The sequence below is a fragment of the Neofelis nebulosa genome, chromosome 4 (genome assembly GCF_028018385.1).
Source record: "Neofelis nebulosa isolate mNeoNeb1 chromosome 4, mNeoNeb1.pri, whole genome shotgun sequence".
Lineage (NCBI taxonomy): Eukaryota > Metazoa > Chordata > Mammalia > Carnivora > Felidae > Neofelis > Neofelis nebulosa.
The window spans coordinates 5,378,674-5,391,229 of record NC_080785.1 but is presented as its reverse complement, the minus strand read 5'-3'; the positions used below and the strand labels follow the sequence as shown (position 1 = coordinate 5,391,229).

The 12,556-nt window shown below is 44.0% G+C and overlaps 1 protein-coding gene across 18 annotated transcripts in view; it reads right to left on the bottom strand.

Annotated features, from left to right (window-relative positions):
• The window catches only part of KMT2C (lysine methyltransferase 2C), a 285,986-nt gene that overhangs the window by 19,554 nt on the left and 253,876 nt on the right, over positions 1–12,556 (bottom strand). For 12 of the 18 annotated variants that reach the window (XM_058723731.1, XM_058723732.1, XM_058723715.1 and 9 more), the window contains 4 exons: positions 10,803–11,035; positions 6,652–8,316; positions 1,809–2,021; positions 954–1,118 (listed from right to left, as the gene is read on the bottom strand). In XM_058723731.1, coding sequence (XP_058579714.1) covers positions 954–1,118; positions 1,809–2,021; positions 6,652–8,316; positions 10,803–11,035 — 2,276 coding nt within the window. The remainder of the gene's footprint in view (positions 1–953; positions 1,119–1,808; positions 2,022–6,651; positions 8,317–10,802; positions 11,036–12,556) is intronic. The other 6 variants (XM_058723734.1, XM_058723726.1, XM_058723727.1 and 3 more) reach the window with 2 other exon arrangements.

Genomic DNA, 12,556 nt, shown 5'->3' with positions numbered 1-12,556 from the left:
TCATAGCCTCAATATTAGCATCTTGACTGTCCAAAACCTCTATAAGAAGCAAAAGTCGTCACAATAACTCTAAAATGTCTAAATCATTAACAAATGGATCTCCCTCCAAACACTTCTCTCTGCTTTGCATTTGTCATCAATTTGTCATTTGTTGATTGATTGATCAGTCTTCTCAGGGATTGCTGGAATCTACCAATAATACTATGAAAATCAAGGGCAAGGTGAAATTCCAAATCTCGCAAAGATCTGGGATTTCGTGAAGGTAATGAAGGTGTGTTGGAGAACAGCTTGCATTGGAAGAGAAGCATTTGTAAGAGGACAGGCTCTGACTGAAGAGAAAGGCCAACAATGATAATAAACGGAGTGTCACAAGAGAATCACTTTAATACTAAAGTAAGAAGAGAAGCCCTCCAGAAAAATGATGATACTCTCAAATATTTCTGCAAAAAGATCATTTTACACAAGTCAGATGTGAAGAATGTCTACTGAGGCTATAAAAATGTTGCTAAAATAATTAATACCAAAAGATAAATTTGAGTTAGATATTTTAGTAGTGTAAGAATTAATGTCTACTTGTAATTAGTACCTCAATTATTAGACAAAATACATTTTTAGATTTTTTTCCATTTTTCAGGGAAAATTGCTAACTGCATTTTTTTATTCTGTTTACTATGAATTTGGATTCACCTTAAGAGTTAACAAAGGTTATAGGAAAATAGATATTTTCTCTACCGTGGAAACACACAATGGATTTCTTCACTATTTGAACTCTTACCTACGTAAAATTGCAAATGTTTATGTTAGAGACTCTTCATCCAGTGAAATTTTAACCTTTTAGCTGAACCAAAGTTGAAATGAAACTCGAAGATTAGCCGGAAAACAAGACAAGCTCTACCAATTCTGATATGGTATCCAAAGAGGAAGCAAGGTAAGACCTTGGCGAGGAAACATACCTTGTAGATCAACTGAGAATAGTAATCCGAAACCCCTTCAAGGGTAGCACTGCCAAAAGTTCCTAGAAGTCGGTTCCCACTATTAAATTGGCCACTGCCATAAGGAAGAAAGTGCGCAAAGTTCACTCCAATGATTGGTTCCATTAGAGGGAGCAGAGAGAGCTGCTATTAAAAAACACATTGAAGAGTAATGTACACGGTAAACAAAACAGAGTGCTTCTCAACTTTTCTAAGACCCGAGGCAACTTAGTCAAACAAGGCTTGAGAAAAATGAGACTTAAAAATTTCAAGTATCACAATGTTAGAATAAGTGAGAGAGACCACAGAATCTCTGAGATATATTTAAAAATGAGCTTTATTCTGATCTGCCTTAAAGGGACACTGCCAGGCAGCCGACAAAAAAAGCACATTCCTTATGTCTGCTCGGCAAGAATCGGGGCGTGAAGGGAGGCCGGGGGCCCCCAGGAGCACTCGTAGTGGCTGTCTCCCACCTTCTGTAACAACTACAAAGGTGTAAGAATAGAGTTCACTAGGGGAGCCCAGCAGCCGCGTTTCCTTGCGTTCAGAGTCACAAGTGACACAGACGGTTGTTCTTGGTCCCGAGGCCGCTTCTGAACACAGTTTGGAAAGCTGGACCGTCAGCTACCAGTCCACCTATCTCCACTGTTAACTTTTGGGCGTGCGCTTTTGCTTCCAACTAGGAAATCTACTAGACTCCTTGGTGACACATCTCTTATCCCTGTCACTACTTTAATTAGGAAATACGGTGATAAGGTTTCAGTTTCACAGGGCTGAACACGCATGTGATGCCTCACTTCTTCACATTTTCCCAAGAAGTGGCTACGAGCGACTCACCTGCTTCAGGTGCGTAAAGGTGTCGGTGGCAGAGGACAAGGCGCGTTTCTCCTCTTCGTCCTTCCGCCTTTTCTTCGAGCGCGGTGCGGCCTTCTCCCCCACCCTCTGAGTCCGTTTGCTTCGCGGTTTCTTGGTCTCACTTCCTCCATCCGTTTTTGGCAAGGGGTTGCTGCCACATCCAAAACCACCTTGCATCTGAGCCCCCAGAGTTTGCTGACGTGATTGGAAAGGTTAAGAGGTAAGTACAACATTCACGTGTTCGACTGAGCAGTTCACGCCAACCCGGTTCCACCCTAGGACACACCCTCCTCCTCACAGGGGCACTAAAAGTTGAGGAAAGGCAGTGGCATCAGATGGTCTGTTTTCTGAGATGCCATCCCCGTTTTCAAACGTTATTCTCAAGTATGGCCACTGGCGAGCCGCAAAGCTTGAAGAAAAGGCGGGATGCTTAAGGGTGGCTCCTTTCCCTTGCGGAGCCAGCACCCCTCCTCGGCCGGACCCCATGGGTGCCGGCGCCGCCCGGGGCTCCCCGTCCCTGCTCTCTGGCAGCTCTGGGGCAAGGCGCGCTCTTAGCCACACGGTTGTGCTGGCCTCTGCGGGGTGGGCTGAGACTTATTTTGGGTTCCCCTTAGGGATGGGGGAAACACAAGGTCTGCAGAAACCACGGACAAGCTCCAGAGCCCGTGCACCCGGGCTGAGACGAACGGCTGGCCTCAGATCAGTAAAAACAAACAACGCTGGTCATCCAAATCAGCTCCCGATCGTTAATGCGACTGACTAGTGACTACCACATGCTTACAGCCAGTGAAAAAGGACCTGTATGATAGCAAATAAACCTTTTTTCTTCTTTTGTCTTTACTTAATGGCTAAGAAGTGAGAATAAACCAGTTCTTGAAGAGGCTTTTATATACCTAAAAATACCTAAAAAACTGTGGGGATTTTTTTAGGGGCCATTATTTCTAAACTTCATAGCTATACTTTGCTATATAGGCAACTACAGTTGCTAGACTTTTCACGCATTCTGCACGGAATCTTCGCGGGTTTGAAAATTCTAGTTTCCAGATTTACTCCGAATGGCTTAGAGCATGCGTGGCAACGTTTTTCTGCAAAGAGCCAACCAGTAAACATTTCAGGCTCCGCAGTCCATGTAGTGCCTGCTGTCGTCAGTCAACTTTCTGCCTGGGCACTCCAGAGCAGCCACAGAACGCTCCGAAATGAACAAGCATGGCCGTGTTCCAATAAAACGTTTTAAATTCATGGAAACTGAACTTAAATTTCGTATAATGGTCACCTGTTGTGAAACAGTTCTCTTCTTTAGATTTTTATTTTCAACCACTTGAAAATGGAAACATCACTCTACGCTCAAAAAAGAGAGGGTAAAAGGTCTAAGCAGACTCAGACTACCCATCCCAGGGGGAGATCCATGGTTCTCAAAGAGTAGTTCCCAGAGCAGGAAAAGGAGGGCCAGCTGGGGCTGGTTAGAGATGCAGATTCCCCGGTCCCACCACAGACCCACTGCACCAGGAACTCTGGGACTGAGGTCCAGCACCCTGTGTTCCAACAAGCTCTTTAGGGGATGCTGATATAGTCAAGGTTCAAGAACCACAGGCCTAGAATTGGGTCTCTCCATATCCATATGCATAGGAATCAAGTGGGATCTTATTTAAAAACATATTCTGATTGGGAAGTCTGTGCTGGAGAGTAAGAAGTTGCATCCCTCACAAGGGCAATGCTACTGGTCCCCAGGGCTGCACTCTGAGCAGCAAGGACCTAAGAATTTCTTACTGGCTCTTAAGACATTAATAACAGAGTTGCTTATTAAGTGTGGATTGGTCACGCACTTTAAGTGCTTTGCAGACATTATCTCTAAGCCTCACAATTACCCTTAGAAGCAGGTATTACTACATTTCAAAGAAAACTTCTAATTATAGGAGAGCACAAAAGATTAAAAATCGTCCAAACGTCTGCCTGAGATAAAAAGTTAGTATTTTAACATATCTGTGTTCAACCTTTTACCTATGGCTACACACATTGTGTTAAAAACACAATGGACACACATTCTTTTATTTTAGTGGCTTGACATGTTGTTTCCCATGACATTAAGTATTCTTTTTTTTTTTTTTTTTTTTTTAATTTATTTTTGGGACAGAGAGAGACAGAGCATGAACGGGGGAGGGGCAGAGAGAGAGGGAGACACAGAATCGGAAACAGGCTCCAGGCTCCGAGCCATCAGCCCAGAGCCTGACGCGGGGCTCGAACTCACGGACCGCGAGATCGGGACCTGGCTGAAGTCGGACGCTTAACCGACTGCGCCACCCAGGCGCCCCTAAGTATTCTTATATAGCATAAATTTTAATGTCCGCAAAAAACCCCCACAAAAATCTCATTCAGGTATAGCTTTATAGATACTATTTAAGGGGCACTTGGGTGACTTAGCTGGTTGAGCATCTGACTTCGGCTCAGGTCATGAACTCGTCGTCTTGAGTTCAAGCCCCACATCGGGCTCTGTGCTGACAGTTCAGAGCCTACGGCCTGCTTTGGATTCTGTGCCTCCCTCTTTCTGTCCCTCCCCCGCTGTTCTCTCTCTCTCTCTCTCTCTCTCTCACAAAACTAAACATGAAAAAAATTAACAAAAAAAGAAATAATTATTTAAATTTATTTTCTTTCTCTTAAATTCTTTCTTTTTTTTTTCTCTATTAGTAGAGACAGAACATTAGCTATTCAGGTGGTTACATCTTTGCATATTTTAGCATTTTATCTTCCTTATCCCAGGTTCTTAAATATGGAATTGGCAGGTCAAAGATATGCACCTTTTACTACCAGCACAGTGTGTTTTATCTCCATTAATCCCCTGCTAACCCTACAAAGTAGGGAACAGTATTATTCCTCCTGTGTCCAGGTGACGAAACCACGGTACAGAAACCACGGTACTGAACCCCCCTAGACCACACTCCTGCTAAGTGATGACACGTGATCTTCATGCCGGCTGAAGAGCAACCTCGTACACTCTCCAGGAAGGCTCCAGGGCTGAAGAGCAACCAGGAGGCTGCTCTTCTCCCAACCGCAATTTATGTGTGAAGGAACAGACAGCACGGAGGGAGAGCGGGTCTATCCAACTACTGCCACGACAACTTTGCCTTCCGTGTGACTACAAAGGAGATGGATTTCATCGTCTGTAAGATGGGGATAGTAAGTTTTCCTGCCATGTGACTAAATGTTATCTCCAGGCAAGCGCTCAGCACAGGCTACCTACCTGGGATACGGTAAGGCATCATCAGCCCCGATAATAAGGCACCTCTACCGCCTGCCACCCTCCCAAATGGATAGGAAACCGTGTGACACAGACCAAGCATTTATACACACAGGACTGATCTCATTCCTTTTTCTATCCTAACATCCTCTACGGTTTTTAAACATAGAATCATTAGTATTAGGACTTAGCTTCAATTCAATACACTAAGTACTTACTATGTGCTAAATACTGAGAACCTAAAGGTGGTCAAGATACACCCTATGCCCTCCAAGAAGTTATTTAAGTGGTAGTATAGAGACTACTGTGTGAGCACATGGCCACTGACACATATTTGAGAATGGCTGAACTGAGAAAGGTCTGCAGAACATGATTCTAGTATCCAGTTTTAAAAGAAAAGTAGACCCTGACCAGATATAAAAAAAGACAAGAGAGAAGTAGGCAGAAACAGGAGCATATGACCACACAGGGAAGCATGAAGTCAGCAAGACCTTTCGGGGACTCTGCAAGTAGCTCAGGGCTCCTAGGGGGCACAGGACGCAGCAGAGAAAGTGGCTACACACTGGGCATATTTGATTGGGGACAAACAGGACTGGAAAAATATTACCAGTCACATTTACAAAAATTACCTGAATCTATCAGGCCAACACTCAATCTCAACAAAATTGTCAGATAAGAGAAAACACAAAGCCAACACTTGCAAAAAGAATGGCTTCATTAACAACCTTAAAATTGAAAATCTAAACTAAATATACCACTTCACCCCATTCAATTAAAAAATGAAAACTGTAAAATCCCAACTGAGAAACACTGTAGGGAAAGCTTTATGAATACACCAGTAATGGCAATGCAGCTTCTGAAAGATAAGGAAGCAAGAGCATTCGAAGCTGACCAACTCTTAGGACCCAGAAGCCCCCACTTGGGAAAGAGCTCAAGCAAGTTCACTGAAATGCAAGGGATGGAATCCTGCAAAAGGTACATTCACAAAGAACCTACACACACACACACACACACACACACACACACACACACACACACGGAAACCCAACGTTTTGTAGCTTGGAAAGGGCAGAATTTTGATACGTGGGAAACTATAAAGATAAAATATCTCTGTGGAAGATTCCATTCATGTGACATCAAGTATTAATACACTGCAACACAATGGATACCCAATCTGAGTTACCCCTGAGGGCTCCCAAGGGTATTGACAGGGGTGCAGGAGCGATCTTCTGTGTTTCAAAGAGGTTAACAGAAACTGCATACCTATTTGCAGTAAAGACACTGACATCCAGTTTTTGCTTTAGTTCAAAACTCAATGTGGCACTGATCAGACACGTTACATATGAAGTGCATTAGTACAGGTCTTTGATTAAAAAAAAAAAAAGGAAATTATTACTTAATATAGGTTATGGGTGTGAGTCAAAACTTGGGCTCCATAGAGGTAGAAACAACAAAACTGAAATTTGTCCTCTTAGAGAAGAAAGTTGCAGAACCACGTTGGAATTAATATAGTGATTGGCACCAACGTGTTGTGACTGTGATTTAAAACGAGAGGGGAAAACGCAAGCTGGAATTTTCATGGAGCACACTTACCAATCCTTCGACTGGGTTCTGCCTCTCAACCACTGTGTTATCCTTCGTACATGCATCTTCTGAACAAAAGCTGCCTTCGGGTTTTTGACTCAAAAGGGAAGATGACTTTTTATTTTTCAGCAGATGCTTCAGAAGCTCGTTGCCTGAATCTCCTTTGGCAGCAGGGGCCCCAGCAGGATGGGGAGGGCTCTGCCCTGAGGAGACAGGACCAGCCCCGGCTTTCTCCTCGACCTTATTTCTGGCTCGTTCCTCCAGGTCAGGCCCGTCTTGGCCGGGGCACTGCTGGGGCTCGGTGGTCTCCGGTGTCACCTCTTCTGTGGAGGCAGGGGTTTCCACGGAGTGCTTTTCCGCCTCCGACTCCGCGAAAGCGGGTTGGTTTGGAGCTCCCTGAGCTAACTCACTCTGGGGCAGCCTGCTTTCTAACTCTGCGCACAGCTGGCCGGCGGCCGTGTTGGGAGTTGACGGGCAGACGGGTTCCACCAACTCGGGTTCTCCTTGCTGAGGAAGCTCGCCGGGTGTGTTCACGGTGGGTGTGGAGGTAGTTTCTGAGATACTCGGGGTGGGGGGAGCAGTTATATCTGAGTGGGGAGTGGATGGTGCCTTGGTGGATTCCACATCATCGTCTTTCTTCTTCTTTCTTGTTCTTTTCTTTTTCCCCTTTTCTTCTGGGATTATGTCAGAATACAATTGAATGAGCGACTGGGTCGACCCCGGGTGACTTTGTCCGTGGGCTGCGGCAGGGTCTTGGCCACACGGGAGACTACCACTGGCTACTGCGGGCGCCGCGGGTAAAGCAGGTGCAAAAGGAGGCCTCGCTGGGGACTGCTGGAAGCTGGCCCCAGAAAGACCTCCGTGTACCTGCTTAACAGAATGGAAGCCGGGGCTTCCGCCAGGAACTGACGGCGAGTCCGGAACGAACGAGGGAGGCCCTATCTGCCTTCGCTCATTGGTTTGCATGAACGTTGGGGTGGGAGGGGAATTAAGAGATCCCTGTTGGATGCTCTGCCCCACCTGCTGTTGGTGTTGCGGAGACTGCTGAAGGGGCCGTGGGGGCTGGGCAAAGTCACAAGGCAGGTCGGAGCTGCAGAACGGAAGCTGGGACCGCATGGGGCCATGCGGCGGCACCCCCAGCCCCTGCTGCAGAGCCCGTTGCCTGTCTACCTCTTGCATGAGCTGGATTCGCTGTCTTTCCTGCTGTTCTCGTAAGCGTTCTCTCCGCTCTCGTTCCTGGAAGCTCTCACTGAAGGGGTTGTTGTCGTCAAATTCCACCCGTGGGGGCGGTCCACTCTGGGGATTTGCACCGGACACCGTCCCTGGCGCCGGCGTGCAAGTTCTTATTGGTAACTGGGCAACCGGAGGCTGGATCCTGGCAGGATTGAGGGGGAGGTGGGCAGGAGCACTGGCAGGCTGCCACGCCGGCAAACTGGGCATTCTCGCAGGGCTGGTGTGACCAGAAATCGCCGCGTGCTGCTGGTGCTGCAGCTGCTGAGGCACCATGGGGAAGCTGGGCTGGCTCATGGCAGCTGGGGGGGCACCCGGAACCAGGGGTGGCTGGGGCGGGACCCCTGGCATCACGGGAGGCGGCGCCATGGCGCACTGCTGCTGCTGCTGCTTGATCCGATAGTCTTCTATCAACTCGGCATGCTCCTTCTGCTGTTTGCGGATCTGGAATGATAAAGCGAGGCTTACTCGTTTTTTCCACAGGCATCAAACCAAAGCGCTGGCTGATGATTACGGTGGGGGTTATACATAAGGCAGCTAGATCTTACAGAGGAAAAATCGCAAAAAATTAGACTGATCAGCACCAAGGACGGCCAATCTTTTTAACAACACGATTTTCCTAAAGTCACCTGTGAAACTTCGTCAGATAGGACAGGATGGCCCCAAAGCAAATTCAAAATATGTTTCTGGAAAAACATATTTTAAAACTCTTACTATGAGAGTCATAAACTATCTGAGCCACACATCAAAAGGTAAGATACAAGTCTTATAAGGTACATTAATCCACAAGGTTGGAATGACCAAGATTTAACTGAAGCTGTAACCATTTAAGTAAGATTTCATTTTTGAAGTGCATCAAATCACACAGGTGGGAAGACACCGTGAAATGTGTGAAATAACGGCAGGTGCACCACACCCACCCTCCCCTCCAGGTTAAAAAAGACCGGGTGGGTAAAACCCTTTGAATTTAAGGAATAACATATTTCTAAAAAATATCCAAAACGTTGAGGAAATACTTTGAATGGTCCCTAACAGGCTCCTGATATGACGACTGGCTTGTGTCAGTGAACTGATTCCAAGACCCCTGTGCCCTGATGGGCCAGATGCTACAGACCTTTTTCAGTTAAAGATGTAACCCAGGCCCCGAGGTGCACCTTGCTCAGGAAGGGCAGGCAGTGATGCCAGGGGCTACACGTGTCCTCTGGAACCACCCAATTTTAGATGCATATTCCACTAGTACACCGAGCCCAGTGGTTCTAAATGTTTTCAACTTATTGTCTTCGGTTTCCCAGACAGACTAGCACGTTCTCTGCACATAAGGGTTTTGGTGGGTCTCCAGGGCCCGTAGAGCTATCATTTTCTTCTCTCCTGACCAACGACTGGCTAGAACTGGGGAAGTACCACAGGCCTGGGGGGGCAGCAGTACATGGAACGTACCTAGGGCATTAGCTGGAATACAGAAAGGAGGTCATCTGTGCCTTTCCCATGACATTTTAAAATACTCTTCAACACATTATCCTCAATCGCTGATCTTAACGAGATTACACTGGACTGCTGGCAACTCTATAGTAACAGATGACGGGTCTCATTTCCCAAGTACAGTATTAGCTTCTCAATAGGATTTGGCCATGGATATGCAAAAGCTAGGCCCTCATCATAAGGAATTTATAGGAAGACACCAGAAGGCAATGAAAGTGCTAAAAATACTTTGTAAGAAACACCTATCGTTGTAAGAATTTCACTTGCAATAAACACGGACCCACAGAGTAAGTTTTGAGAGAACCCCCCTCCCGCTCTAGAACTGTCCTAATTTTAAACAATACGGATTATGTTACAATCACCATGCTGTTGGCACATTCTTGTGGTAGCTAAAGCTTGGAGACAAGACATCTGGGCCCCAAATCCCTAACCCAATAATCAGCTAGGAGCCAACATGTCACCTACCTCTGTGACGACTCACCAGACTTTTCCCGTGTAAAACGGTGACAATACTAGCTTCCTCAAAAAGTTGTAGACAAGGTTAAAGAAGACAACGTATGTGAATGTGTTTACCGGACTGTTCGCTACACTGACAGCGCTCTGATTTTTATTAAGTCAGTCTACTCTTTCTCCTATTAACATCTGGATTACTTTTCAATTTTATTAAAAAAAATTAAATTGATAAAAGTAAAACTGACTTTTCTGGTGTACAATCCTATGAACTTTATCGCACGCAGAGATTATTGTAGCCATCGCCACCATCAAGATACAGAAGAGTTCTGTCACCCTAGAAGATGCCCTCATGTCTCCCCTTTGTCGCCAAACTCTCCTTCCCCCACCCTTAAGCCCTGGCACCCCCTAAACTGCCGTCCATCCTGTAATTTTGTCATTTCCAGAGTGTTATGTAAATGGAATCTGGACATAATCTCCCTGGATTAGCTTCTTTCACTCAGCACAAGGCTCTTGAGATCCATCCAGGTTCTTCTATATCAAGTTTGTTCTTCTTTACTGCTGTGTAATATTCCAGTGTATGGACATACCACATTTTGTCCAACTGTTCATCACTACAGGATACTTGAGTGTTCTCAGTTTTTAGTGACTATTAACACAGCTGCTATTAGTATTTGTATATAGGTTTTTACGTAAACCTAAGTTTTTAATTCACTTGGGTAATTACTAGCAGTGGGCTCTTAACCCATTTTGAACGCTACTGTTTTATTTTAAATAAAAATTTTAAATTTTTATTTCTTTTTAAGCATAATTGTTATTTCAGTATGAACATTTTGAGAAACATCTGGTTTACAATGGAAGGTAACAGCAAAACGGTTTCGTTTCTGAGGAATGAGTCTTTCATTTACACGAGATATACCGATGTACTTTAAGACCAAGATATGGAGAAGAAACAAGAAAAACATCCCATGAAAGAGAACCACAAGAATGCTTCAAACTACCTGTTCTAGCTGTTTCTGAACCATGCTCTGCTGTTCCGTAACATGCTTGAGTTGTTCCGCATCCTCTTCTGGAAATTCCCGCCCTGCTTTCTTTGCGGTACGTTGTTTCGCGGAAAGGGCCTTCTTAGACTTTCTGTGCGCGCCAATTTGTTCTTCGAGATATTTCTGCTGCATCTGAAGAAGCTGTTGGGTCTCCTGAAGCCATTCTTCATACTGTTTACGTTGTGAATCATCTAAAGAAAAAATGAAAAATTCGTCTGTGTTAATTTTCTAAAGAATCCAACAATATGAAAGTTACACAGATCCATTTTGTAAGGAAATGCAGTTTCACCATGACCGTGTAATAGGTGGTATGAAAACATAATACTAAGTATTAGACCATAATATAACTATTAAATAGGAGACTTTAGAAAAATATTTATTCGAGGAAACCAAAGAATGCAGGTTTTAGGACACGTGTTAATCTCATACTTAGAAATACTGTAACTCCAATCTTTAAAAAGCACAAGACTTTTATCTAACGAAATACTTCTTGCTATTGAAGTACGAAATTCTCTAACCCACATACCAAACTGTCTGTCAAGTTATATATGTTTACTGCATTAACTCAACTTTACAGAATCTTAAGTATTTGTGGGTTTTTTTAAAGACATTTTTTTAAATGTTCCAAAGAAACAAAGTTAGGTACGTATTATTAAGGTCCAGAGCATGGATTAGGTATCATTTCCCATGCTAATTTTCATAAGTTTATAAGGTTTTTCCTATTTCTTAACAGTGAAAAAATACCCTAAACTTTAGGGAAGGGAGCCTGACCTCTTTTAGATGGGACCGACATGAAGCCTACGTTTTATAAAGGAAATCCGTAAGTCAAAAACCACTGGTAACTTTTATGAATTTTGTAGTCTATACTTCTATAAATAAGCAAAGGTATAGAATAATTATCAACCAAATAAACTCTTTTCTACTTTTATGACTGTCATAAATATCTCCCCAAATAGTTAACTCTCTTCATTTTGTATTCCTTCTTTATTCTTTAAGGGCACTTTACGTTACTGATGCCAAATCCCAAAAACACAAAAAAAGTCATCTTATGGTACTAAGATTCAAAATATACCTTTTTGACTCACTATAAGACAAAGAAATGAATAAATACAATTCCAAGAAGGACATTAGCCGAAAAATTACATCAATGATAACAGAATATTGTCATACAATAAGAATCCAACCAAAGCCAATGGGCACAATAAAGCCAGAAAAAGCCAGTTGGTTATAGTAGTTTACTTGATTTTAATGCAAATATGTATTCAAATTATAATTATGATTAATGCAGGGGTAATTTCAAAAGGTCAGACTTTGGGTTTGTTCCTAAACCCAGAAGTTCCAGTACACGTACGAACTTGGTATCTAGTCTACTAAATTTGAAGGGCATTTTTCAAGAACAGGCTTTTTCACAAGATTTCAGAAGTTCTGCTTCTGGTAGAATGAGACCTACCGCAAGGAAAGCCTTTCTGGTTTCTGGAACCAGGAGAGCAGAGGTGAGCAAAATGAAAAATAATGGTGAAAAAAAAGTTAGCTAAACAGTCTGAAGATTTCAGAAAGGTTCAGTTTGGGGAGAACTTTAAATACTATCCTGAACCACCTTGGGACCCCTGAAGATAACTAGAAAGGGTTCCACGGCATCTTGCAACCTTGACCTTCACACCATGCTGCTAACCCAACTTTTTTCTAAGCATATTCCCTTTGTTGTTCCCATT